At 38.5% G+C, this 27,636-nt stretch overlaps 1 protein-coding gene across 1 annotated transcript; it reads right to left on the bottom strand.

Annotated features, from left to right (window-relative positions):
• Nucleotides 1–601: 601 nt before the first annotated feature.
• On the bottom strand, nt 602–27,636 carry LOC121423851. Its single transcript, XM_041619358.1, has 28 exons — nt 27,528–27,636; nt 24,955–25,005; nt 24,040–24,566; nt 23,582–23,792; nt 23,000–23,279; nt 22,495–22,762; nt 22,235–22,339; nt 21,692–22,077; nt 21,225–21,465; nt 20,710–20,967; nt 20,251–20,454; nt 19,845–20,047; nt 19,302–19,706; nt 18,861–19,021; nt 18,111–18,462; nt 17,624–17,861; nt 17,158–17,377; nt 16,628–16,872; nt 16,110–16,407; nt 10,799–15,669; nt 7,536–10,472; nt 6,503–7,196; nt 5,850–6,274; nt 4,676–5,543; nt 3,543–4,286; nt 2,888–3,294; nt 2,347–2,611; nt 602–1,806 (listed from the first exon to the last, which is right to left on the bottom strand). Exons 1-28 carry the CDS (start codon nt 27,583–27,585, stop codon nt 1,613–1,615), a joined length of 16,116 nt encoding a protein of 5,371 aa, XP_041475292.1. The 5' UTR covers nt 27,586–27,636; the 3' UTR covers nt 602–1,612.

The raw sequence follows: 27,636 nt of genomic DNA on the forward strand, positions 1-27,636 counted from the left end.
CTTGTGCTAAATGATATATCATCACGTAGCTGACTTAGCCCCTAAAAACATCTTCTAGTCGTACGTAAATTCGTGCGTGACTTCACGATCAGCTTTAAGCTAGGGTTACACCGGAACCGAATCAGCTGCGAATTCATCCAAATAAACGTATTCGGGTGGTTTCCGGAGTATTCTGTTTTCCTTCCGCGATAACGAGAAAATTCGGGAGTGATTCGAGAAGTTTCGAATCCAACGAAACCATCCGAATCAGGCCGTACTCGGGCAGAATCGGTCCGATTTTATTCGGGAGGATTCGGTTTTGGTGTAACCCTAGCTTTACCTTATACCTGCTCTCCCTACTATGCTCGCGAATCCTAGGATATTTTGGGGTAATATAATATTTCGTTAATTATGATGTTTATATTTAAAACCATTTACAATTCCATTCGATGTATTTTCTTTTAGATTGCCTCAAAACTTTGTGATCTAACTAGTAACAATGCCTCCGAAAATGTAGTTGCAATTTAAGCAATATATCTTTCAAAATACCATATCACTCACTCTCATTTTTGCACAAACATTTTTCTGACATGATAAATGATACAGGTAAGAACACCATTAATAATTGCCAGAATCAATTATTTATATTCATAAGTCTCGAACTTGAATTTCTTTCGGTTTTATCTTTTTATGGGATCCCCAAAAACACACATCTTGAGTTTGGGAGGTCATAATGGAGCCCATAACTCGGGTTCCTTATCCTACATAAAACACAATATCTTTGGTGCTGAAAGACAGAGAATTCACAGTAAACACATCCTCGCGGGAAAACTGTTATGACAACTCTGCATCACGACCAAAGGAATATACCGAAATTCTTTGAAGAATTACTGGAGATATTGAATAAATGCAAAGGAAAAATAAGTTTTCTTTGTTCGGTTTTTATTAAACCTCACTTCAAATACATAAATACACAAGTTATAACAAAAGGGAACATTTAAACACATTATTCGTCATATATCCCCATTTAGAAGGACCGAAAATTCACCGAGTATTTACGGCTTAGATTAGGCAAAATCTCAATTTGAATAACTTTAATAAGATCTGAATTTGAAAGTTGTATTCAAAGTGAAAACATTCTTGTTTCGTGAATTAGGTTTGATTATTTGTAACACTTCTGCGAGTATTCAAATCATCATTGTCATGTTTCAGGAAGAGTTGTTCGGAGATCTGGATATTAACAAAATACATGCTGAAGAATACAAAGCAATTATTTTTTTCCTAATTTCATTTTTAAATTTATTTCAAACTACTAGTTGTTAAACAAGTCGTCGTCAGGGAAAATGCATAGTCCAACAGGAGAAAATAGCTCGGATATTTTGAACGCCTCATCGGTGAGGACAGTACACACACATATGTAAAATATGATTTGGTCAAAAAGACGAACATAAGATTGGTCATTTATATCAAAACGATGTCTTAGGCGAAGTTATCAAGCCTCGGCAACATCGCCTATGGCATTAAAAAACATTCTGGCAAAAAGTTTGGAGTAAACATGCAGCCCTCATATTATTGTAATGTCCATCCTATCCAAGACTATTAGTTTAAAAAGTTTCGGGAGAGGTAAGATAGCTTAATACACATCATCGACAAATCGGGTGATCTGGCATTCCTGTCGTGCCTCTCCATACCAGCCGGTCTGACAGCGGCAGAGGAAGTCAACCTGGCCGGTAGCCTGGGGTTGGATTTGTTTCCAGAGGAGTCTAGGTAGCATGGTGTTCAGGTCGCGATGTCCATCCTGGAGCCATCGGAGACCAAGTACAGAACCTGGAGCGGAAATTTAGAAATCGAAATGATTGTCATGTACGGTCTGCTTATCAGAAAGAAATCATTTATCTCTTTCTCCCCAGAAATTGATTTATTTACGACAGTATATTCCTTGTTATGAATAAAGATGGTGTGAAATTTCCAGATGTAAGGTGCACACCCTTGCTCATTTTCCCCATAGTTTTGTTTTACTATGAAGAGATACTCTGTAGTTCTAACGCCCATATAAAGAGCGCTCTTAATGATTTCAATATTGATCTTATCATTATTTCTATAATATTGGGAATTGCTGAATGCTGACACTGTTGTATCACTTTACAATAGGCATGTCTCCTGTGTTTTAAGACTCATCTTAGTGATACACTGAAATAATAAATAAGAAAGACATTCTTAACTGGAACAGATCAGATTAATCCTTCTGCATATTACCGGAAAATGAACCCAATATTTCAGTTTAATGTTAATGTGAACATTGTGGTCCACCCATCCATCATTTGATCATCGTCTATATATGTATATCATCCGTCACATGATACTTACCGCGAGTGGCCTTTGCAAGTTTGGCATACTGTCCGGATGGGATGGCAAGACGACCTGTACCCTCTTCAGCACTGTTCTTCTTGTTGATGATCTGTGTGCCAAGGTAGTTGACACCCAAGATTGGAGAATCTGTACTCTTCTTGTTCAGGGTGGGGTAAGATGAGAAGACGTTGAAGGTGATTCCTTGACGCTCCAGGCGCTTCTGAATAGCTGTTCTGCTGTTGTTGATGTTAAAGAGGTAGTCAACATAGTTGGTACTCTCCTCCTGTTAAAAAAATAATCAAAATCAGACATTACCTAACCATGAAGAGGACAATGATATAACTTATGTCAAAATGTACAAATACTTATTTTATTTTTTAATGAATGAATTCTATTTCATTTAATCCCGTCAAGTCGTTTTCATCTTTCAATTTTAATGGAATCATACACAAATTATTCTGCAATTTAGGGTATCTTTGCATTGTGGTAAAATGTGAAACATATTGATCCGTCTCTGATTTGAGATTAACCACCTATTCTACATCGAAATCTCACATACCATAATATCTTCATCAGCAATCAAGATGATGATCTTGGCAGCCTCCTTGCGGAATGGATAGCTGGCAGCAAGCTGGATAGCACCCATAGCATCACCAGGCATTGCTCCTTCGAAGACTAAGCTGTCAACACCACTGGAAGCACAGTCAATGCTGCTGTCCATCAAATGACCACAGAGTGTATGGACATGTGGTCGTCCATGGATGTCAGCTCCACCATATGCAGAAATTCCGTACTTTATGTCATCCATGTTCAGCTTCCTGCTCAATCTGCTAATGATGGTCTTCATACTGGACTTGATTACATTGCCTTCCTCCATTGCTGCAGTTTCAGAAACCACAAAGATAATGTCTGCAGTGCTTGTAGATCGTCCGTTCTCTTGGCTGATTTCCCCTGGGGTGCAGTCCACTGTACATAGAAGATAAAATATTAAGAAGAAATAATAACATTTAGAAAAAAGGGTTTTCTTCCGCAGTTTCTGCTCGTCTATAGGTAAATCATGCACTACAATTGATTACTAATTCAGATAGAATGATCTGATCCATCCCATGCATGACAATGGAGAAATTATGAAGAATTGTATATTTCTTAATGTTAATGCTTTACAAATGTAGTGGATATATATACAATTATCTTCCCAAATGTCAAAAACTTACAGCAGTTCTGTTCATAGGTGACATCGCGAAGCAGGTGCATTCCCAAGGTGGCAACAGGATTGCTGGATTCACATACGGTATGGCACTTCGATGTCTCTTCAACACAGAAGTTGTAGAACTCAACTTGGTTGATGTCCCTAAAGGTAGCATTCAATGGTGATTCTTCAGCAAGGAACCTGTTGCGGCACTCATCTTCATTTGATCGGCAAGCTCCGAATCGAGATGGAACAACATTTCGTGATGTATATGGTGAGACATCATATGCTGAAATGAACTCTGCCACATCGGTTGTAATACCACCTTCTGGCAGGATGAAGTCGTTGTGGTGCTCTGTATCAAGGTTGCCAAATAGTCCTCGAGATTTTCCATGGTACCAACCACTCAAATGGAAGATACATAAGAAGTGATCAACGTGGCAGGATAGAGCGATTCCCTTGGTTGATGTGACATTTACCCATGGACCCTTGGCCATTATGGTCACCTCCTTGCTAATTGGTGTCTGGTAGGGCAGTTCTTGTAGGTTTGGTAATCCATTGACATGGACAACATTCTCATCATCAATTGCAACACTTGTGTTGCGGATAACGAGGGTGACACGCTTCTTCTGTACCAAAAGACTGAAGTTTCGGTCTACGTAGTCATGAGCAAGTACGTAGGTTTGTACCTCATCAGCATATGCAGGCACGCTGTATACCTTGCCATCAAATGTCATGACATGGTTCTCTCCAAAGATCATAGCAGTGTCTAAAACATGAAATGACAAACAAATATCAATTGTGAGCTATCAAGTTTTCATAAGAAGAGATTGTTTTCTCACCATTCAAAATACGACTTCGTCATATAACGTTTTAATTTCTTGATTTCTTAAAAATGATTTCACAAGTTTTCTTCAAATTTTACTGTCCTTGCAATTATCTAAAATTATTTTAATATCTAATTTATTCCTGGGATCATTTCAGAAAAAAATTTGTCATTATTTTCACCGACAGATGCTATAAACTACTGCAAATCATTGTATGTGATTGGATCATAGCAAACAATCATGAATTACCCTATTCGAAGTTCAATAGATTATATTTTTGCATACACTTTATAGTACTAGAGTCTTCCCTTTATTATAAGTGAATACTTACATTTCCAGGGGCTGTAGATCTTAATGTGTTCAAGAGGAAGAAGCTCAACAGGGATGCGGAGATCTTGAAGAAGAGTAAGGATCTTGTTGATGTATCCAGATAGTTTGGTCTGGAGATCAACCCTGATAGCCTCAATATCAGCCTTGATCTTTTTGTAGGTTTCTGGCCAGTCTTGTTTGATGTCTTCGATCTTCTGAAGCAGTTCATTCCACTTCTCCAGAGCTTTTGTCTTCAGAGACTCCACCTTGGTCATTGCCTTCTGTCCGAAGAGAGAAGCATTGTGCTTGAGCTCCTCAAAGATTTCCTTTGCAATCTCATACTGAGCGATAACTTCCATTTTGATTTCAGGATACTTCTCTTCCACGATTATCCTCTTGAGCTCGGGGTATTTCTCTTCAAGGATCACTCTCTTCCATTCAGGTAGAGTCTCCGTCTTGAATTGGAGGGCCATTTGTTTAAGATTGGTCAGCAGCTCGGGGTCCTTGACGAAATTGGTCAAATTAGTGATCATCTCGTTGATTTTAGGCTTGATCTCCTCCCTCCATCTGGTCAGGATTTGGTCTTTCTTTTCCATTAGGCGAGGCTTCCATTCGGTTTCCCACTTTTGCTGGTAAATGTCTTTCTGCTCATTGAATTTCTGCTTGTATTCATTGTAGATTTCATCAAAGATGACCTGGTACTCATCAATCTTCTCCTGGATATTGGCTCTGTATTGTTGGAGTTTGGTACGGAAAAGCTTAATCTTCTCATCAATCATTGGCTTCTGAAGCTGATAATAATCGTTCAGCATCCTTGAGTAATTGTGATACCGTTCTGTCATGTTCACACGAATCTCTTGTAGAGTGACGTTGAGCTGTGCCATCTTATCCTGAATTGGAAGATTTGCAAAAGAACAAAAATCTGAGTTGATACATCATTATCAATAAAATGATCATATAAGCTGAATTATGTCAGACATTTCTAATCTTTCAAAGGTACATTTTCACCATATGGATATGTTTATTCAGGGCAGAGGAAAAAAATTGATTAGATTTAGTTTCAGGTATTATTTAGATGTGTTTATGGTCCTACACAGCATGCTTTTTGCTATTCTTGTAAATTTCATGAATTATTCCCATCGTATTAATTTTATGATTCTTTCTATTGACAGGTGAATGAAGAAGTGACAACATACCTTGATGTACTGGATCTGGTTGTTGCTGAGTCTTGGTAAGCTCCTGAAGCTTGTCCAGTTGAAGGGATGAGAGATGTTCATGGCAAAGCTGTGGTCATCAAGACGACCAATGGAGTTGAGAGTATCCCTGATGAGAGTGCGGGTACGGTTGATTGCCTGCCTGGTAAGAATGCTAGCATTCCTAATTGCCTGGCCAGTAATGATGCGAGTCTGGTTGAGCGCATACTGAGTCATGACGATGGTCTCGTTAAGAGCATATCGGGTCATATCTTTACTTCGGTTGAAGGCCAATTCAGTCAGGAGACGGGTCTGGTTGAGGGCAATCATGGTCAGATTGATTGTCCTCTCAACAGGCTTGATGGCAGCAATGTAAGCACTGGCCTTTGATGGGAATTGATCCACTTCATAGTAGCGAATGGCCCATCCTGTAAAAAAAAACACGAATATTTTAACGAAATTCTACACATAAAAATGGTTCAGATACATCTGTAAACATAATAAAAATTATTTTTAAACAAATGAATGGATTGGATTTACATAAGGGGATCCGTCTAAGAAAACTGTCAAATTAAAAATGGTGAGAAATATTATATTGCTTGCAAATATGTTAGAATAGTTGAGATCCTTGTAAACAATTAATTTAGATTTCTAACCTGCCATTGTGTTGTTCACATATGTCACATATTCCATGGTGAAATCCTTGGCAGGACCCTGGATATAAGTCACGATGGTGTTGGTCATGTTACGGGCATAGTTGATTGTCTGTACTGTGATGTTCCTGGCCTGGTAGATGGAATTCTTGGTCAGATTCTTGGCAAGAATTGCATACTCTTTGGAGAGATTGAGGAGACGGGTCTCATCCCTGACATAGATGACCAGATTGATGCTCCTGTTACGTATCATGTAGATGGTTTCATTGGCAACTTTCAGACTCCTGATAATCTGATCTTTGGTGTTGTTTAGGTACATCTTCATTTTGGCAATGCTCTCTTCTGATGTAAGATTCTTCCATGCTTCGATGGCTTTGGCTTGGAAAATGATGAAGGTCTCATTGGCCTTGTTCCTTAGGATGGCAGATGTCCTGTTGAGGAAGCACATAGTCTCATTGATGGTGACCCTCCAAGGCTGAGAACGGGTGCGGTTGATGAAGATCATGATGTCCCTGGCAGTTTGGTTCAGGATGGGAAGAACAACCTCTCTAAGTTTGGTGTTTGATACATTCAAGACATCATAGAAGGTCTTGTTTACCATCACCAAAGAACAATTGATCCTTGTCAGTGTCATGTTTGCATAGAATCTGGTCAGATTTGAAGCTACAAGGATCTTTCCGTATGAAAAGTTACCAGCCTAGTTGAGAAATTGGATGATAAAACAAAAAGAGATATATGATAAATTGGAAAAATAAGATCAAAAGGATAAAAATCTCATATTAAAAGATTAGATTGTCTTAGTATGATGGATGTTAAGGTAACTTTATTATTTAGGCAACATTTAATGGTGTTCTCAGAAATGAAGAAGATTGCAAGAGAACCACAAATATTTCTCACAAGAATTATTTTTATTATTGAATATACATACAAATTCGGTTTTCATTTCAGCATTTAACTGGATTTTCTGTGTTTAAGACTTGCTTTCAGGAGATTATGCTATCTTTTCTTGTTTAATTATGTTCACATGACAACTCACCTCAAAGATAGTCATATCGAGATACTTCACAGGGTACTTGTTGAGCAGACTTGTTCGGTCCTTGATGCTCATCTTGGCCGTCTCAACCAGATCTTCTGCAAGTTGTTGAATGTATGATTTCAGGTCTTGACTGAGTTCAAAGATGGTCTTTTCCATCGATCTCATTGGTAGCTCGTTGATTAGTGAGTATTCATCTTTTGTTGCAGAAATTATGGCTTCGACTGTCCTGTTGATACCCATCTTGGTAGCTTTGAGGTACTTTCCAGACTTCCTCAAGATGATTGGTCTCCATGTTTCCCATTTATCTTGAGCCTGCATTTTGAGTGCGTTGAATTGGTCTTTTCGTATATTGTACATTTTGTGAGCTTTCTCTTTGTAGGTTGCGTACAACTCTTTGGTTTTGTTGTACAACTCTCTAGTATTTTCCTTGAATTCTGCAACCATTCTTGTCATGTTGGTTTTCAATTCTTGGTAGAACCTTGTGAGGTTGACCTTTAATTCCTCAAGCTTTATCTTCATCTCAGCAATGTTTTGGATGGTTTTCTGCTTATACTCTGGATATTTTTCGATGTGGTATTCAGCTGCCTCCATCAAGTAAGCCTCAGTCTGGGCAGGAAGTTGACGAACTCGTTCCTTCAAATTGGCAGCACGGACCCTCATCATTTCAATCTTCTGCATTATTCTCTCACGATAAGGTTGCACGTGAGGTTCAAGGAACTCAATGGACATGTTGATAAAGTGGTCAGTCTTAGAGCGAACCTGCAGGGTAAAATTGAAGAGACGTTGCTTGGCATCAGAAATGAAGATGCGAATGGTCTCATTGACGATTGGAGCGTACTTCTCATAGAACAGGGTTGCATTTCCCTTAGCCATGTTGAAATACATGATTGATGTATCCTTTACGATTTTGCCCTTCTCAAGTGCTTTCACCTTGTATTTCTGCATTTCTCTCATCACAATAGGAGTATATTTCTTTCTTAGAGCCTTCACTTTGTCCAGAGCGATACGAGAATACACTTTGGTTTGGTTGACTGCCATCTTGCTGTAGACCTCAATGTTGTCGGCTACTTTCTTGCCATAAACCTTAGTGAGGTTTGCTGCCATCTTGCTGTAGAGGACTGTTAGGTTCCGTGTTAAATCGACAGAAGGTTGAACGATCTGATAGATGGTTCTGTTGAAGTAGCAGAGAGGAAGCATGTTCACTGGATGGGTTTCATTCTTGGAGATAGCGATAATCTTGGTAACGACCTCATCAATCTGCTCTTTCCTCTTCATGTACTCGTTGCCCATACGGACAATGATTTCATCTACCTGCTGTTTCCTGTTCCTGTATTCCTCAATGACCCTTACAATTATTTGATCAACGTCAATGTTGTACCTTTCACTGATGTAATCAGCTGCAATGGTTTTTATTGCCATCAGACGTTCTTTGAGCTCTTCAAGAGATCTTGGGCGTGCATCCCACTGTTCCTTAAGGAATGCTTTGATAAGGTCAGCCTTTGACTTGACAAAGAGAGTTGCTGCTCTGGTCATGTTAACTACCTTTTCCTTTGCGATATTGAAGACGAGCTTCATGTCTCCCTTGATGACATCAACGTAGACATACTCATTGAGGGTGGAATTCCATTCTTTCAGCATTTCAATAGCCTGCTTGATGGTTTCATTCAGGTAGGTCTTATTGACATAGCGGAAAGTAGTTTGATTCAGCAGTTCAAGTTGGGTGATCATATTTTCTTTCGCTTCCATGGCCAGGTTCTTTGTTTCCATTACACTTGTCTTGTTGATGATATCAATGACATTGCGTGGTCTGATGCGGATAACCTTGCGCAATAGTTCCTGGACTTGGGCATCATCTTTGTAATTAATGAAGATAGAGCTTGTAATGGAATCAATGGTGGTGCTGTTAAGGTAGACGGCGATGAATTTCTTGGCCTTCATCAGTTGTGCATTGAGTTGTGCCTTGATTTCTGCCTTGACCATTTCCTTGTCGAAGGAGGCAATGCTCATCTTCATCTCACTGAGCCTTTCTCCGATCCTCATTTTGAGTTCAGCCATTTTTTCCTTGATCTCGCCCAACTTTACCTTCAATTCCATAATTTTCTCTTGGAATTTGGGAACATTGAATCTGGTTTGGATATAGTTGTTAAGCTTCTCCACTCTTGCTTCATACTGGATAAGCTCCTTGAAGTCATCAACAGCCGCTTTAGCCTTCTTGGTAATATTAGCTTTCATTTCAATCAAGTAATTCTTTGCCCGGGTCTTGAGGATTTCTCGATTCTCGAGCACCCACATGATTTGTTCACGGCGCTCTTCGTACTTGATGAGTATCTTGATGTTCTCGATGGTTTCTCTCGGATGAGTAATGTTGTATCGGAGCTTGGCATATAGCTCCCGAATGGTAGCATTGATCCTTGTTACAGTTTCATTCACCTTTGTTAGGTTGACATACTGGCTGATAAATTCCCTGGGGTTGCTACGGGCGTAGGTGATGGTCTCTTTGAGTTTCTGCATCTGGGTGCAGAATGTCTGGTTCAGAGCCCTGAGCTGGGTGTAAAAGGTCTGGTTCATCTTCTTCAATTGGATGAAGAGAGTTTCATTCAGTTTGAGAGCTTGGGTGAAGGCAGTTTGGTTGAGTTGTGAAAATGCGGAAGTGAGAGTCTCATTAGCCAACATCATGGTATAACGCATGAAACACTTGGTGCAGTTGGTCATCCTTCTGGTGTGTGTGAGGGTGCGGTTAGCAACTTCCATGACTCTGTTGATGGTGCTCTTGGCAATGGTGATGGTACGATTGTAGTGACTGTTGATTGTTCCTACAGTGATGTCCACAATCTCTGCAACTGTCTCTGGGTTCCAGCTGAAGTTGCTGTAGATCACATTACTCTCATTTAATCTCAATAGCCATGTGATGTCATTGACTGTCTTGAAGTTATCCTTCTGTAAAGACAAAAACGGAATCGCATTGTAAGTATGTGGGTAGGGTATATGTACATCACAATAAATCTATCATTAATGGTGATTTGCAAAGGAGACTGAAGACAATGTCTTGTACCTAGAATTAGTTTTCATTGATCTGCATAATTAATGTTTTGCATCCATTTAAAAAAACACGAGATCTCAAGTAAAGTGTCTTCTTTGAACATAAACAAAAAGCAAATCTTGAAAACTTAGATATAATCTTTTCGGCCTTTTCCATATTACGAAGTTGAGCATAGTGTTTCGTAAACCCCCAAAATGTGAAATATAAGATGGATAAAACTCACCAATAATTCATGGTCAATGTAGAAAGTCAAGCTGTCTCCAAACGTGTTGAGATTTGCTCCAGCAGAAATCAGACCGATGGATGGAAGCTTGATGGTAGCCACCAGATTTTCATAATTCAGGCGCTGGTTGAAGACGACTGTTCCCTTAGGGTTAGCCCAGGTAATATTGAAGAGCTGAGACATGTCTTTCAACGTTGTAAGATCTAGACCATTTTTGACAGTGACATCATTAATAGGATCAACCCAAAGGAATACAAGGCGATGGCCAATGTAGGAATATGTGATTCCTTTGAAACCTTTGAATACAACTGAGTTTTGGAGTGTGGTGTTGATAAATCGTGATTCAACATTTGCATATGAATCTATAAGAGCCTTTTCAAAAGACATAATTCCAGCCATGTTTGTAACATTGACCTTGGTAATTCCTGCAGCTCTAACAAAGGGACTTGTAATATTTCCAACAGCCATAGCAGATACTTCTCCATAGTGCGTGATGTTGGCAAAGTTGATGAAATTTAGCTGACCACTGAAGTGGGCATCATTTACCGGAGTAAGAAGTGTGAACACCACTTTAGATTTGGCAGCATCAAAGTTGAGGATGTTGCGAGAATTATTCATCTGATATTCAAACACTGCACTGCTCTCTACCCATCTGCTGAAGACATTGCTGTACAATCTGCTTGTTGCACTGTCAAAAACGAGGAGTGATTGAGAGTTGTTCATCTGAGACTCAAACAGAGTGCTGCTGTTTACCAACTTGCTCTGAATATTGCCGTAAATACGGCTTTCCACTTGGTCGAAGTTGAAAAGGCTGCGATGATTCTTTATCGTGTAAATGGTCTCTGTCATAGCAGTCATTGGTTTGCTGATGAAGCGGGCTTCTGATGTTACATTGAAGAGATCAAAGCTGATAAGGTTACGTACATTCTTTACTTCAACGATGCCAAGAGCACGTCCTGTTGCAAATCGAGAAGTAAATGATCCAGTAGATTGAGCAACAAGTTTGCCAAACTTGCAGAAGCATGTAGAGTCACTTACTGAGAAGTCTGCCACAACAGATGAGTTGAAAATCTTGTTGTTTACAACAGATTCAGCTGATGCTGCAACACGGGTAAAAGTGAAGAGTGATTCGAATCCCTCTAGAGCGAAGTCAGCAAGTGAAGTGGAATTGATAAGCTTGCTATTGAAATCGGTGATAAGGCTTCCGTTAACACGATCAAAGGCCATTACTCCCCTGAAGTTGTTCATCTCCATGCCAGTTTTGCTATCGATGGTTGCTAGTCTAGATTTGAAGGAAACAAGAGCTGAGCTGTTGACACGTTCAAAAGTAAAGATACTCTGGAAGTTGCTGAAGTCGATTCCTGCTTCGGTTGTTAGATTTGCCAAGATAGACTTGATTTCAGTGAGTCCACCGATTTTGACATCAGAAAATCTGAACAACCTCTCGAAACCATGCATCTGCATGACGCCTCTTGATGAAGAGTTGAGGAATCTACTTGCTACATCAAATACAGCAGTTGATTCTACTGATTCAAAGGTCGTGATGTTCTCAAAGTTGGTAAGGGTTGAGTCAGCATTGCCAGTCACGTTGATCTTTGATGTCAAGAAAGAAAACTCGCCCTTGATAGCTGCATTTCCAAACTTGAACAGGTTTCTTGAATCAGTAACCTGAGCGGAGCTGGAGGCTTTGATTTCCCTAGTGAATGGTGTGTTCACAGTTAGAGCTGACGACACATTAGCAAGTTGCACCTTGAAGAGTCCAGTTCCAATATTAGCAGTCAGACTACTTTGGGCTGTAGTGTTGAAGAACCTGCTTGTAATGTCTCCTGATGCAGAACCAGTAATGCTGTCATATGTCATGAAGCCGGCCATGTTCTGGACATTGAACTGGGTACCACCTTGCATCTTAATAGGCCAAGAGCTAAAATTTCCTTGAGTAACTATGACCATTTCTTCGTAGTTCAGAGGCCCTGCTTGACTGTTGATGTGGCCATTAACCCTTGTATACAAAGATGAGATGATGCTGGAGAAGTTGGATGATGCACACCCTTCCATTCGAGAGTAGGTAAGGATACCAGCCATGTTGGCCAGTTTGAAATGTGAAAGAACATTCCATGTTGCAATTCTGGATTGGATGTCATTAACGGCAGAAACTTCATACTTTCCAAAAGTAGTGATATTCTCCCAGTTTTCCATTTCAACATCGAATTTAGAGCCGGTCTTCATGATAGGTGTGCTGATGTTCACATTTGTAGAAAAGACATTGGCAGCAAATGTTAATGGGCCTGCAATATCTCTAACAGACCAAGTTGCGCCAGAGTCAATCTTTCCAATGCGAGATATCAGGCCAAACATGCTCTTGGTTGTTGCATTTGATGCCTTGAAGAAACCACTTGAACCAGTGACGAAGTTGGTAGTGTTAGAAGTGATAACTAAGAAAGGACTTGTGAATTCGTTTTGTCCAGAAATGTCCAATCGGTCGAAGTTCAAGAATGAACGGACACCAGCAAAGGTAGAATCCACATTCATGGTCCAGTTGGTCCACTTTGTTAGAAGAGCACCCTTTGACTTTCCAGTGATGGATTCAAATTTGTTAAACTTTTCAAAGCCCTGCAGAGCCAACCCTCCATTGTAGGCAGCAAATGTTGTTCTTAGAGGTGTAATAATGAATATGTTGGAGGTTGTGACGTTCATAAGATCAAAAGCAAAGAGCCCCTGGAAGTTGTCCATTTCAAGGAGTCCACCAACGCTCATGCGGGTAACAGGAGTAGTTACTGCATGGGAAATTGTGCCATTGATTCTTGTAAAGTCAAAGACACCTCTCATGTTGTCCACTTCAACTCCATGGAAACCTTCGATATTGAGGAACCTATTATTTACTCCATATTCGACCTTGCCAATGCTGCTGGCATATTGGAATGGTGCAGTCATATCAACAATTCTACCTTCGTACAATCCAGAAACATTCAGCTTCGACGTAGTAAGGTTTCCAATAATGACAGTTTCTGCAAGAGGATATTGGAACCAGCCTGCCATGTCTTGAACCTTGTGAATTTGATGGTAGGATGTGTTGAGGAGGATTGTGTTGAAGGAAGCAATAACCTCTGCGGATGCCAAGTCAAATTGGTTGAATTTCCTGAAGTTTTCTAGAGAGATGACCTCAGTCAGACTAGAATCAAAATAGGGGCTCTTTGCGACCATGCCGAAATTATGAGCGATGGAGTCAAAGTTGACAAATGATCGCACTCCATTAAAGCTTACTTCATTTTGCATTGATGTAGAAACGCTGAAGACCTTGGAGGTAAAGTTCATCCTTGATGAAATTGAATCAAAGTTAAGAAGAGACCTGTGATTGGTGATGTCCATACCTCCGATCAGTGATGAATTCATCAGACGACTGGTGAAAGTGGATGACGAGTCAACTGCCACTTTAGAGACCTGAGTAAACGAACGCACATTTTGCACAAGCAGTGTGGTGTTGGTGTTTCCCCTGGCCAGGCAGAATTCAACATTTCCAGATACATGGCCAGCAATTTCCTCAAAGTATGAGGCATTCTGGAAATCTGTTAGGGCAATATGGTTGTCCATAGTAGCATTGAGAAGAGCTGTCTTTACAAACCAGATCTGTTTTCCTGTAATACTATCGAAGTTAAAAAGGCGACGGAAACCATTCATCAATAGAGTATTATTTGCTGTAACATTCAGAAGGCGAGAAGACAGAATGTAGTTGGATGAACCATCAAGAGTTGTGAAAGATACATCAGAATTCTCAAGGTTCATCTGGGTCTGGTAAGTGCTGTTGACAAATCTGCTGGTAATATTATTGCTAAGATGAGTTGCAAATTGGGCAAAGACAAGAGGACCATTCATATCCCGAAGAATCATACCAGAGCTGTGGCTTCCATTGACAAATTTGTTGAGGAGATTTGCTTCAAAGTTGCTACTGACCTCATCAAACTCAGAAATACTACTGAAGCCTTTCAGTTGAGATTTACCATGAGCATTCCAACTGATCAATTTGCTGCTGATGTCATGGGAAGCCTTGACAAGGACCTTGTTGAATTTGAAGAGCTTTCGGAAGGTTTGGAAGCTTACTGAGCTGTTAAGTGAAGACTTGATCATACGAGACTGAAGGTTGTATGTCAAAATTCCTGTTATCTCGTTGAAATATATTGGTGAAGACAGATCATTTATGTTGAAGTTACCAATCGCATCAAAAGATCCCAACCTTGATGTCATGGATGTGTTGTGATTTGCCACCATATTCAAAACATCATGAACGTCACCATTGGATGAAGAGCGGGTTGAGAATTTGATGAGAGGAGAGTCAACCTCAGTGTGGTGCAAAGCTGCCAAATCAAAAGGTGTATCTTCTTTCAAGATGGTAACATTGACTGATGTAAGGGTGTTCATACGTAGTGCCGTCCTTGCTGTTAGGCCTCCCTCGGTCTTCAGTGTAACCTCACGGCCCTCAATGAGCAGAGAGTGATTGAGACCAGCTGAGATGTTTAATCGCTTCTGTTCAGCTGCAAATGTCAGCTGCTGATCAAAGAGATTTTGACTCAAAAAGATGTAATGCGACGCTGACATATTAGCAAAGATTGGACTAGAGATATTGGCACTTTGACGTAAAGTGAGGGATGATGAAGTAACATTAAAGATGAACTTGTTTAGGATCAGATCCTTTACACTTTGGAAGTCCTTGTTGAAGGTCTTATTAAGGATATCTCGCACAACCATTGGTACAACACGTGGCCTCATTTCGGTGATTGGACCCTCAATAACCAAACTGTTTGAAACGTTGGTGGATAGAAGTTGGTGGAGGTAGGACCAGTACATTGACACAGCAGAAGGTCTTACAGAAAGGTTACCTGGATAAAAAGAACAAAATATATAAAAAAATATAATTAATAATTTTAATACATTGTTTCAGAGCTTAATTCTTATTGTTTGTTCCCATTTTATTTGTAGTTAGTATTTATCAATTTACTATTGCAGTTTATACAAAATGATATAATATAGAGTACTGATTTATGTATTTCTGGATATTGATGAAACAAGATGGTAGAATATAGAATCAAATTACTAAATCTTTCGTTTAACTAACATCAGGATTCGGAAAGAGAAATACAGGTATTTAAAATCGTGATTAGGGAGTGATTTGACAGACTTTCAGAATAATTATTAAACATAATGCTGGGATAAAAGAAGAAAACAAACCGATAAGAATAAATTAAAATTTTAAAAAAATTATATGATCACAATTGTGAAACTTAATTTTCTTTCAGAGTATTTGGTGATGGATACTTACTGATTTCAGTAAAATCAAGGAGATCAGAGATACTGCTGTCCTGGCTATTCTCATAAAAGAATTGAAGTCCGTTTTCACGCGAGAGCAGAGCAGTATAGTTCTGGTAGTAGACCATTGAGGGTGTTTCAATGTCCATAACCCAGTTTGCTGAAGGCTTCTTCCATCCAGCAGCAATGATGTTAGACACAGTAACCTGGGGTTTGCTGTAACGGGTGTCGTATAGGGTGTAAGTATGGTCCAAAGATGATGCTCCGGACTCCATATCAATGAAAAGATGCAGAAGGTTGACATTGTTCATCTGTATCAAAATTGGATCAAAAAAGGAAATGTAAAAAGATTATGAATTATGGATTTCGTATAGTCAGCAATAAACACAATATGAATCGTTGTAAATTTTATATATTTTTCCGTGTATCTATCAGTGGAAAAAAAAATAAGAGACAAATTATGTCCCTCTTCTTTGAATGATAGAAACATACGTTTTGTTATTTTTCTTGCCTTGAACAGATAATATTTACCTTCAGAAGAGGAATTGGTGTTGTCAGTTCCACGGAGTAGTCCTTCTGGTTGCTGATGGTAGCATTTTCAAATCGGAGATCAAAGTCATAGGTAAGATGAGTCTGAGGATTCTTTGGGCTAGGTACAAAGATGCTGGTCTGGATAAGATGTTCCTCAGTCAGGCTTGATTGATCAAGGATCCTGAAGTTCATACCACCATCAATGACAACAGGTTCATCAATGAGTGCAGTCTCGCCAAAAAGCCCTGCAAGAAGAAACATAAATCAATTATTACATTAATTAATTAATATATTTAATCGATGTAACCAATTGTAGATTCATTTACCAAAGCTTACATGTACATCTTAGGTAATATTGATGAAGAAAAGTAATTGTAAATATTAAGGACGTATTATTGAGCAAATGTTATGACATCTTGCTATTTGTCACATGATATTCAGGAATATCGATGTTTTCACTTAAACCCGATTGCTAATGTATCTTGTAAGTATTCCATGCAGTTCACAATTGAAAAAAATATATCACTTACTCAATAGAGCTGGAGAGTTAAGGAACATGGCAGCATCAGGGTTGTTCACAAGAACGTCAGTCCTGAGTCCCATTCTGAAGTTACGGTTGGTTTCTCTTTGCTCTTTGGTAACATCATACTCAGCAAAGACATGGTGAGTATTACGTGCAACCTGTCCTTCAAGACGATAGCCATTCACTTTAGTTTCATTCCTCAGAATGAAATCCAAAAGAGGGAATTCCTGTAAATCAATGCCATAACAATAAATCTATCAATTGCAGGTCAATGGAAAGTAGGAGGCAAAAGTAATCAAGCTAATCTAAATACTGTTTAAGTTGCAAATCGAACTAATATGAGCAGTGTCATATCCTGATGATAGATAAATCAGCGTTTTTGTTTAAAGAAAAAGGTAAAAGATCATGATTTTTTTTGTGTAGACTGGAGAATAAAATAGTATTTGCAGATAAGTTCCACAAATGCTTCTTACCCATGTGGAATTTGAAATCTGGGTGTGGACTGTAAACTCCTTCAGTTCATCTGTAACAGTCTGGACAGTATCAAAGTCAAATGCCCAGCCAAGTGTTGACATCTTGAGGTCACGCTCAACGATTGGTCCTCTTGTGATCCTCTTGGCAGCGATGGTGGAAGTCTGGTATTTAGCATGGTTGATCTGGTATCCGGTCCATGGGAAGAGAAGTTGCTTGTACAATGGAGTCTCATCGTCCCTACAGAAATTAAAGAACAAATATTACCATGAAAGATATAAAATATAGCTTTATGTGAGGAAATATTAATAATATCAAACATGGTCATAACATAGCTTTATAAATACAAACATAACAGAACAAAAAAGGCGCGAAGGTATTTCCTATTTTTTTTCAGGTTTCTAAACAAGGAACTGTTTGAAAACTAACTTTGCATAATTTCTCCAAAATTGAATGAAAACGTTTAGGGCTAGAAATAAGGTGGCTTACCAGTAGTATGTGTCAGTCACATGTGCGTTCCAATCACCACTCTCTGCCTGCTTGACAAACTGTCCAACAGCAGCCCAGTACAAATTGTTGATGGAAGCATTGAAGACTGCTGTAAGATTCTTCTGTGATACAGATGTCTCGTTCCTAACAAGGAAATCAACTGAAGCTGTGTTCTCAGCAGCAGAAACATTGAAGACAGCCCTGTATGACGAGGATGAATCTGTGGTCTCATTTAGGAGTCCAGCAAACATGATGAAGTTCTTGACCTCTGGAACAGTGAATGTCCACTTGGCAGTCTTGCGAAGACGATCAACACTCATGAGTGAAGTGATGTTGCGGGTAAGTTCCTCTCCTAAAAAAGACATTGGGAAGAGACATCAAATAACATGCGCAGATATCATCTCTGTGAACCATCTACTGTACTTTAGTTAGTGAAGAAAGTAGTAAATTCATCAATATCGCATAGATGAATGAATTTTATTACATGATTCTATTTTACGCTCTTCTTTCGTAAATGTTGCTTTAAACTTTGAACAGCCTTATTGCAGTGCTGCGGTTGTATGGAAACAAATAAATAGGAATTCACACACTTAATATAATCTTTGAATCTAGCATTCCTTTGAATAGTGAGATGTTCGTTTACACCATGTAAGGATGTGCCTAAAAGGACTGTTTATCAGACGATCGAGTACGTAAACTCTGCTCTCCATTGGGTTTATATCTTTATATATATATAAAAGCCTTTGTTACCTGGTGCATAGAAAGATACACGGACAGTATCAATGATGTTGCTAGTTTCCTGAGTGTTTCTGTTGTTCCTCCTTCCAATTGAGCTGAAAGCGATTGGTGATGGTGCACCACCTTCCCTGATCTGCTTGTACTGGGCATCGATGGTGTATGCCTTCAAAGCTCTGTAAGTTGGGGAAAACAAGAAGAGTGAATAAAATAATCTGGTGAGTTTCGACATGTCAATAAAATAGAGTAACTATCATTAACAATGGGTAGCTTCTTATCCTCTTATCCCAAGTTTAACATCACTCAAAGTGTTTATACATTTTGATTTATTAAAACTATTAAGAATTTTGGTTAAATTGCTGTTTGATTAATTTACTTGTGTGTTATACGTGATACTATACATGTAAATAATTGGTAGATTTATGTATTTCTTGAGTATATGTAATTGATACTTACTGGTCTGTGTTGACAAGGGTTACATTGAAGCTGTTTGGTCCAGTGAAGGGGAAACGTGGTGCTTCAGCAACGTAGCTTGCATTGGGATAGGCCCATGAAACACACAGGTCAACTCCAAATACCCTGCTGACATTGGTACACCTCTGATTTCGGACAGCATCCTGAAGAACACCAGGGATGTATTCAATTTCCCCATTAGCCTTCATCAGGTTGTAGGTTGTTGAATAGTTGAAGAGGTTCATTGGGCGGTCGGTGTTATTGAGGTTTATCTTGATGCGAGTGCCATCAATAGTGACGTTTCCTTCGATCTTAGAGGAATGGTAGACAGTTGCGTTGGCCATAACCCCAGTGAATACCTTGGTTGGCATACCAATACCCATGGTAGCAAGAACCTCTACAGCACCACTGCAAGTATATGAATTGAGAAAGCATTGAGAAAACTGAGAACTACCAAAAAATATCGATGAAAACTAGGAAGAAGATGTACATTATGAGTAAATAAAAAACATCAATCAATAAAAACTCAATGACTTGTAGACCTACCTTGGAGCAATATGTCCTGCGGCAATGATCCTTGGAAGATTGAAACTGAACTGACTCTTCATACGGAGGCTGACAACAGCAGTACCATTTATGCTGCAGTTTAGTGGCATACCCATACCAGTTGGCAAAACAAAGGTCTTGTCCATAAATACAAAAGAGCGAGTTGTGTTAAGGTTGAGTCCCTGAGACAGAAGCTGTGGAATCTGTAACATTCAAAAGAGTTACTGATCAATAAAAATCATTCAAATTTTATGTAAAATTGATACTGGCAAATTTTAAATAAAAAGTAATGTAATTTTTCTTTCCTGACTGAGAATGTTAATGACATGATTTTTATGTATATAGACTATGAACACTTTAATGAAGGAGCTCTCAGCTTGAGATAATCAATATTTATTAAGCTCACCTGTTTTGCCTTGTTCATGAATTCTTCATAAATTCCCATGGTGTAAGGGATTAGAGAAAGAACATCACCAGCACTGACGAAACCAAATTCATTTCCAAGGAGACGAAGGAAGACAGTAGCATCAGTAGCAGATGGTTCCATGCCAACAAGGTAGTGTAGTTGGTTGAGCTTGTTCATGGTGTTTTCGTGGATGACATCAATGACCTGAAATCATAAATGATATATCACAGAAATTTAAACGCAATGCCAAAGTAAGTTTTGAGGTCTGATCATAAATATTGTCTAATGAATTACCAGTCCCTTTACAATCTTTTGATTTCAGTTTGGCCATTTCTCACATTTACTCTATTTTAATTGCTGTTGTCACCTCAGGCATTCCGAAGAATAGATTTGTAAATCAGTCATACTCATCATCAAATTTAGATATCATCCGTTAATAATCTAAAAAAAAATAAATACCTGAGCCTCTCCAATTTGAGATTGCCTCTTCTTCATCTTCTTGCCGAATTTGCCCTTCTTGCTGAAGACTTCGTTTTCGGTCTCTGCTGGCTGTGGAGCCCACTTTTCAAGTTGAGCCTCAGCAAACTCCCGAACCTTGGACAGGAATTTCTCATCGATGGTTTCAAACATAGTCTGGAGGCTGACTTCTGGGAAGATACCCTCAGGTCCAAAGACAGATTCAACAATTGGTTCGAATCCTTTCATCTCAATGCCAGTCTAAAATTAGGAATGAAAACATGACAAAGATTTCATAACATTTTTTAAAAACTGTCATGGTGGAAGGAAAATCGCATCGGCTAAAATTCAAAACTTCTTTGAATACGATTTCACACAATATTTATCAAACTATTCAGATTTAAAATCTGAACTTCTGCATTCTGGGAGAGTGATGTCTCTGTACAATGTGAAATACGAAATCAAACAACCAGCCAGTGGCTTAAGCTATAGGACAGTAAAAAGGTTTCGTTTCCTACCTCAAAGATATCCCAGCTTTTTCCAAGAGCATTCAGTACATAGTGGAACATGACTTCTTGAGGCAAGTAGCTCTCAGGGTTGAATATGATGCCACTCTCAAGTTGGGCAGCGACAGTGTTGTTCCTCCAGGGTTCAGTCAGGTTCTTTGAAAGTTCAAAGAAGCGAGAGTACTTGCGGATATCCTTGGGGTATTCTGGAAGTTGCTCACCATTCATGGCAGTCTTCAGATTTTCCTTGAGCCTGTCAAAATAAAATATTCATTGTTATTTGGACACGAAACGACAAAGCTGTATGCAGTGAATATATATTGTTCTGGTAAATTAGCTAAATAAGTTAGATATATAGTTGCAGGGTTTTTTTTCTTTCGGAACTGCTTTAATAAGAAGACCAGGAAATCAATTATAGGCATATAATGAGCTGAAGCACATGTTGTTTGCTTAATGAAACTAGGATAGTAAATTCTTACTCTTGCAGAGTTGGCTCGCTCGACTCAATGACATTCTGGATGTGAGAGTAGCAGAAGGCCTTGATCTGGTTAACTGGCTCTGTTTTCAAGAAGTTCCAGATTTGAGTCAGCTCAGAAGCACTTGGGTTAGACTTAATGATAATGAGGTAGGAAGCGATTCTCTGTGGTACATCGAGAGAGGTATCCATGAAGAGCTCGGAGGTGACTTGGCTACGGAGCTGGTCACTCATCACAAATCGGCGCATGGACTGAATGGCAGCCTTGGAGATGTCATTTGGGATCTGCATGTTCTTGGTGCACTCAATAAGGACTGGAGATACTCTTTCAGAGTAGATGAAAGTCAGCTGGTCATATCGCTCAACTGGCTCTCCGATGTTGCCAATAGCCTGTTTGAATATGAACGTTGTAAAAAAAAAATATTTGAAAATATGCCATCACTGTATTCTAAATATTGTTTTTATTGATCTATGTAAGTGATGTTACATAATTATTGTTATATATAATCTTAATTCAAAAGGAAATGTTATTGAACACTTAATTTACCTTCAGTGCAACAAGTGCCAGACGTTGGTTTTCTGCTGATACAGTGCAGTCATTACCAATGAGAGATTTGAGGTACCTGATGGTCTTGATGATTGGTTCTGGAAGCTAAATGAAAGACAAAAAAATATCAAGATTTGAGTCACCTTCATATTTGTAAAGAAAAAACTACGTCGTTCTCAAAAGTCCAGTAATTGAAAGAAGTGTTTTACAGAAGAAGAAAACATTAAATTACATTATGTGATAATCTGAAAGCTACTTACTGCATCAGCAGTGTGAATCTCCTCGTTGTTCACCCAGTAGTTGTGTACCATGATACTGAGAGGGAAGATGGTAATTTGTGATGGTGAATACTGAGCCATACGTAGCATCTCACTCATCAGTTCCAAGGTTGGGTAGTTCTGAAGAGCCATGGTTACCATCCATGCATTAGCAAGAGGCTTGGGGATGATTCCCTTAGCGATGGCATAGTTCTTTACACTGAAGCAAGCCATGGTTGTACAAGGAAGGAGGCCATCCAGAAGATATTCTCTGTATAATGGAAATTTTAAATAGGATATTACTTCTGATGCACTTTAAAAACAATAAAACAAATAATAATAATACAAAATTGCAAAGGTTTCTCCATCAGAAATCCACTGAAACTTTGTTCCTAAAAAAACATTATATACTAGAAACCCCCAAATTCAAAATGTAACTGTTTTAGTATCAAATATCAGCAGCAATTAGCTTACAGATTTGAAATATTTTTCAACTAGGTATTTTTACCTGGCAATTTTCTCCTTGTCCGGGTTGTCACGGCAGGTCTGTGAGTATTCACTGCAGTTGTAAGCACGATCAAAGACTTCATGGATGGTCTCGTTTGTCATTCCTTCCAGAGCAGCCCTCCATCTGCCAAAGAGACGGGGACTCTCCATCTTGACCTCTTCACGAGAGACCTTGACAAGGGCTTTCAGGATGTCAATAGCTTGGTCAGCGGTTACATCATCGGGCTTCTGTCCAATTTCCTTAGGATCATGCTCGTACCTCAGGCAAGTTGATCTAGAGTCTAAAAATAGGAAAGAAATGTGATGCAGGTTATTAATCGCATGATAGGTATGTCCCACTCTGCATGTTCAAGGTTTTCTAGTATTTGGAAAATGGATATCGTTCACCGCTTTTTAGACATAACTAAATTATTAAAATAATGAGTGAACAAAATTGGGGGCATTGGTATCAAAATATGTCCATGAACAAAGTCTTTTTTCTACAAACTTTATATTTATCATGATTTATGATGATTTCCAAAGTGTTCATAAATGTGGAAACTTATGGAAATTCATGATTCTATAATATATAAATGAGACTTACTGGCTGGATCAACCTTGAAGGAGTTGAGCCAATCAATATTTGTGCTGATGAGGTTCTGCCTGATGAAAGTACGGACACCGCTTTCACTGTTGAAGTTCATTGGCCAGAAGGAGTGAGTTTCCTCACACTCAATACCCTTGAACTCGCCAGTTGTTCCTTTCAGATCGTATCTGCAGATCTTTGAAGAGTTGATAACCTTGTCCATGACGGTCTGGTGAGATAAAAATGTGAATGTAAATAATTACATGTGCCAAAATTTTTTTTTATCTAGGCTTTAAGTACGTTTTACGATAAAAAGATGTCCTGTATATTAGAGATATTCAATGATTTAACATTAAGACAGATTAGTGAACCTGTCACATTTCTTGCCATTATAAGTGAATTTGACAATCAATACACAAATTCATATTATTCATATTATTAATATGAGGTGTTGCTTCAAAGGGAAAATAACCTACCGTGTTGAAGACAATGTCTTTGAAGCTCTGCCACCTGGTCATGTTCTCTGGTTGTTTCCTGAGCATACAGTTGTTAAGATCAGTCACTACCTCGAGCTTGCGTGGCCTCTGCCTGTCATCACGCCTGGTTACAGACATCTCGCTACTGCAGTTGCCGTGAACGGAGACTTCATTCAGGGTGATCTGGTCGACATCATCGGCTTCAAGGTCGAGCTGGATCATGCTGAGGATACCACGTTTGGCGTTCAGGATGTGAAGGGGTTCATCGGGATGAGCCAGCACCTCGATGATACGTCCGTTCTCAGTGCGGAAGACCAGGTCATAGGCACTCATCTCCTCGTCAATGTCGCGGTTTTCCAGAAGACATCGTCTAACCTTGAGGACGTTCCTGCATCTTTCTGGTGCGTCTATTATGATGTCACAGGTCATGGTCATGGTCGATTCGGGTCCAGCGCCTCTTATTCCACTTTCTGTTTGTGCCTCATACCTGAAGGTGTAGCTGTAACCTTCCCTGAAGCGTGTTAGTTCTAAAAAAAAGAAGAAATACTTTATTATGCGATTTCCCCAAGGAATATTAAATATGTTAAGATAAATAAACTTATCTTTATGCTCATTCAATTATTATGTGATTAGTTTCGATAGGCTTTTTTCAAAATGGGTAACTGCAAATCTAAGATTAGAAAGCACTAATGTCGACTTATTAATTGTCTTCTGGGCTTGAATTCAATTATGGTTACATAGAAATTTTTTTTTATTGTTTTATGAATTATTTTTCTGATATGCTATTCTGACTAACTAATTAAAATTTCTATGATGGATGATATAACATATGAGAGCGAAAATTCTGCCCCCCCCCAAAAAAAAAAACCATAACAGCTAATATTGGAATTGATATTTTGGTTACTAATAACTTACCGGAGCATTCATTCGCTTCATCTACAGTTGACTGAGATCCGAAAAGAGGACCTGCAAAAAAGTTAGAATTAAAGAAATATAAATGAATGAAGAACTACATTCAACGACCAAAAAGGTGCGATTTCAGGGGAATCGCATTAGGCCAACTGTTTTGCATCCGCCAATTAAGCTAAACCAGACGAACGCTAACTAAACTTAAAGATATTTTGCAGTCTATTATCACCCTACCTACCCCCCCCCCCGGCCTGCCGCATCCCACAACATTACCATTAATGAGATCCCCCGTCGCGATGAGTTTGATACAGCATAAAGTTAAAGAAATATTTCAGAATTTATCCATGAAAGGATTACAAAGTTGTGAATTTTAATACATGTATATATACATATTCATATATATATAAAACAAAAGAAGACTTAATAGAAATAAATTGATGATATACGTATACCCTTCTATTTTTCTGTTTCTGAAAGAAATGATACCGACATCTATTTTGGATCATACTACCTTTGTGCCATGATATGCAATTCTATAAGCGTTATATTTCGTATCTTTCGATTTTCATTCTGAAATTTCAAGTACGTTCCATTTCAAAGAATACAATTTCAGCAGTATATAAGTCGCTGACAATGCCTTGCGTTTAAATCTAGCAGTATATCCGATTTGTAAAGCTGTCTCAAATATAAAATTCCATTCTTTTTTTCTTTGAGGTAGGGGTTGTTATATTGCTTTAATAATAGATCCCTTTTATTTTTGGCAGCGAAAATGTGACGATAAGTACATAGCTAGTAAAGTCTAGAGAAAATAAAACCAATATCATTCTTCAGCAAGCAATATGATAAGTAACATGAATGAGATCCATAATCATTTCGAGACTGGAACGGTATTTGTAAGTTATGTAGATACATTTAACCACGCATGAGCAAGTTTGAATTGGGCTGGTAAAGAATACTGCAGCTAATGATCATTGATGATGGGCCTAAACTTATCATTCCTAATCGCCCTCTTCTTCCAAAGTCTTTCATTGTGAAAGTCATCTTGAGGACTCTGACGTAACAATCAGTCAGCTGACTGTTCCCTCATGAATGGGATTCCCCGATAACAAGGAAGAAATGTAAACAAACAGCCATAAAAAAGGCGCGCTTCTGGGCGTAAGGACCGCCCCCACAAAGAATCTCATTTACATACAATGCACACAATTATCTGTGTTTGGCCGCACGTTCCAGGGTTGTGGGAGGGATTAAGCTGTGTATTTTGTTCAAAACAAAAGCGAAACGCTGTTTATTTTGGAAGTGTCAATCTCCAGATCGAGTTCAAGTGCAGAGACACAGTACGAACAAAGGCCACAAAGGCGGCGTATATAACGAACTATAATACTATGGCAAGGGGTTGAAGACCATCAAACTCTCCTAACAATTAACACGTTAAACCATGTTATTAACTGGACTTTAACTGTCAGTATACCTCCCGACTGTTTTATCATCATATAGGCCTACCATTTAACTTTTAAAAGCTATATATATTCCTTCCTTGCGTAGGCGCAGTTATCTTTAAAGCATTTATCAATGCTTAGGAAGTATAATTAAAAAAAAAATCAAATCCCAGTACAAATTTGGCCATCAGCCTCTAACAATTAAGCCTCGATATCGACAAAAATTTGTTTTAAAAAAATGTATAAAATGTAAATTTGCATGAGAATTTAATCTTCAGTCGTTTGAGAGTCTTCCATAATGACATGTTCGTGTCCACGGGTTTGTCAGTATTTATGGTTAATTGTGAATTATTTTGAGCCACATCAATTAAAGCAAACGTTTAAGGACCCGCAATACAATGGACAGTGAGTACACTATATACTTATATACAGCACATAAAATACTTCATAAAACTGTACATACTACAATCATGACACAATTTGGAAAAAAGGAAAATTTACACCTATATTACTGTGTCGATATCGTTACATAAAACACAACCTGTACGTATATTATTTCGTTTCTTTAACGTTCTTCCAAAAGTTTAGAACAACAGAATGCCAGCAGGCAGAGAATTTTCATCAAGTGTGAAATACAATGCATCCAAATAAGAATTACGATACTATAAAATTCAGATGTAGTAACGTTATACATGGACAAAAAACTATCAACAACGTTACCGTACCTCTTTGCAAACATCAAACATATTCATACTATTCCAAAGTCTACTATAAAAATGCATATTATAACATGTGCACCGTACAAACAATTACACATAAAAAATATAACAAAGATATTTCAAACTTAGTGAATATATACATATGCAGTATAATATATACATATACATATATACAAATACATATCTAGATAAGTATGATACCATGATCACTATTCACTAAAACAAAAAGATCCTGATAATATAATGAATATTATTAACTTATCAGAAGCATATATATAACATGAGTCCAGGTATATAAGCGTCGATTCCATTCATTCTTATAAGTCGGCATCAGGTAAAAATATTCCAAGCTCGCCTAAAGGTAGTAGAAGACAATTTTGGTAGATTGGTTAAAAAAAATATCACGAAGACAAGTTTTTCTTACCTGCAACAACTGCTGAGGCCAATATAAGGCCAACCAGTAAGAAAAAGACCGCCTTCATGATGAAGGTATTCCTGTGTTCTTCTGGTCCTAAAGATCGGTTTCAATTAAC

This window comes from Lytechinus variegatus, chromosome 11 (genome assembly GCF_018143015.1).
Source record: "Lytechinus variegatus isolate NC3 chromosome 11, Lvar_3.0, whole genome shotgun sequence".
Classification (NCBI taxonomy): Eukaryota; Metazoa; Echinodermata; class Echinoidea; order Temnopleuroida; family Toxopneustidae; genus Lytechinus; species Lytechinus variegatus.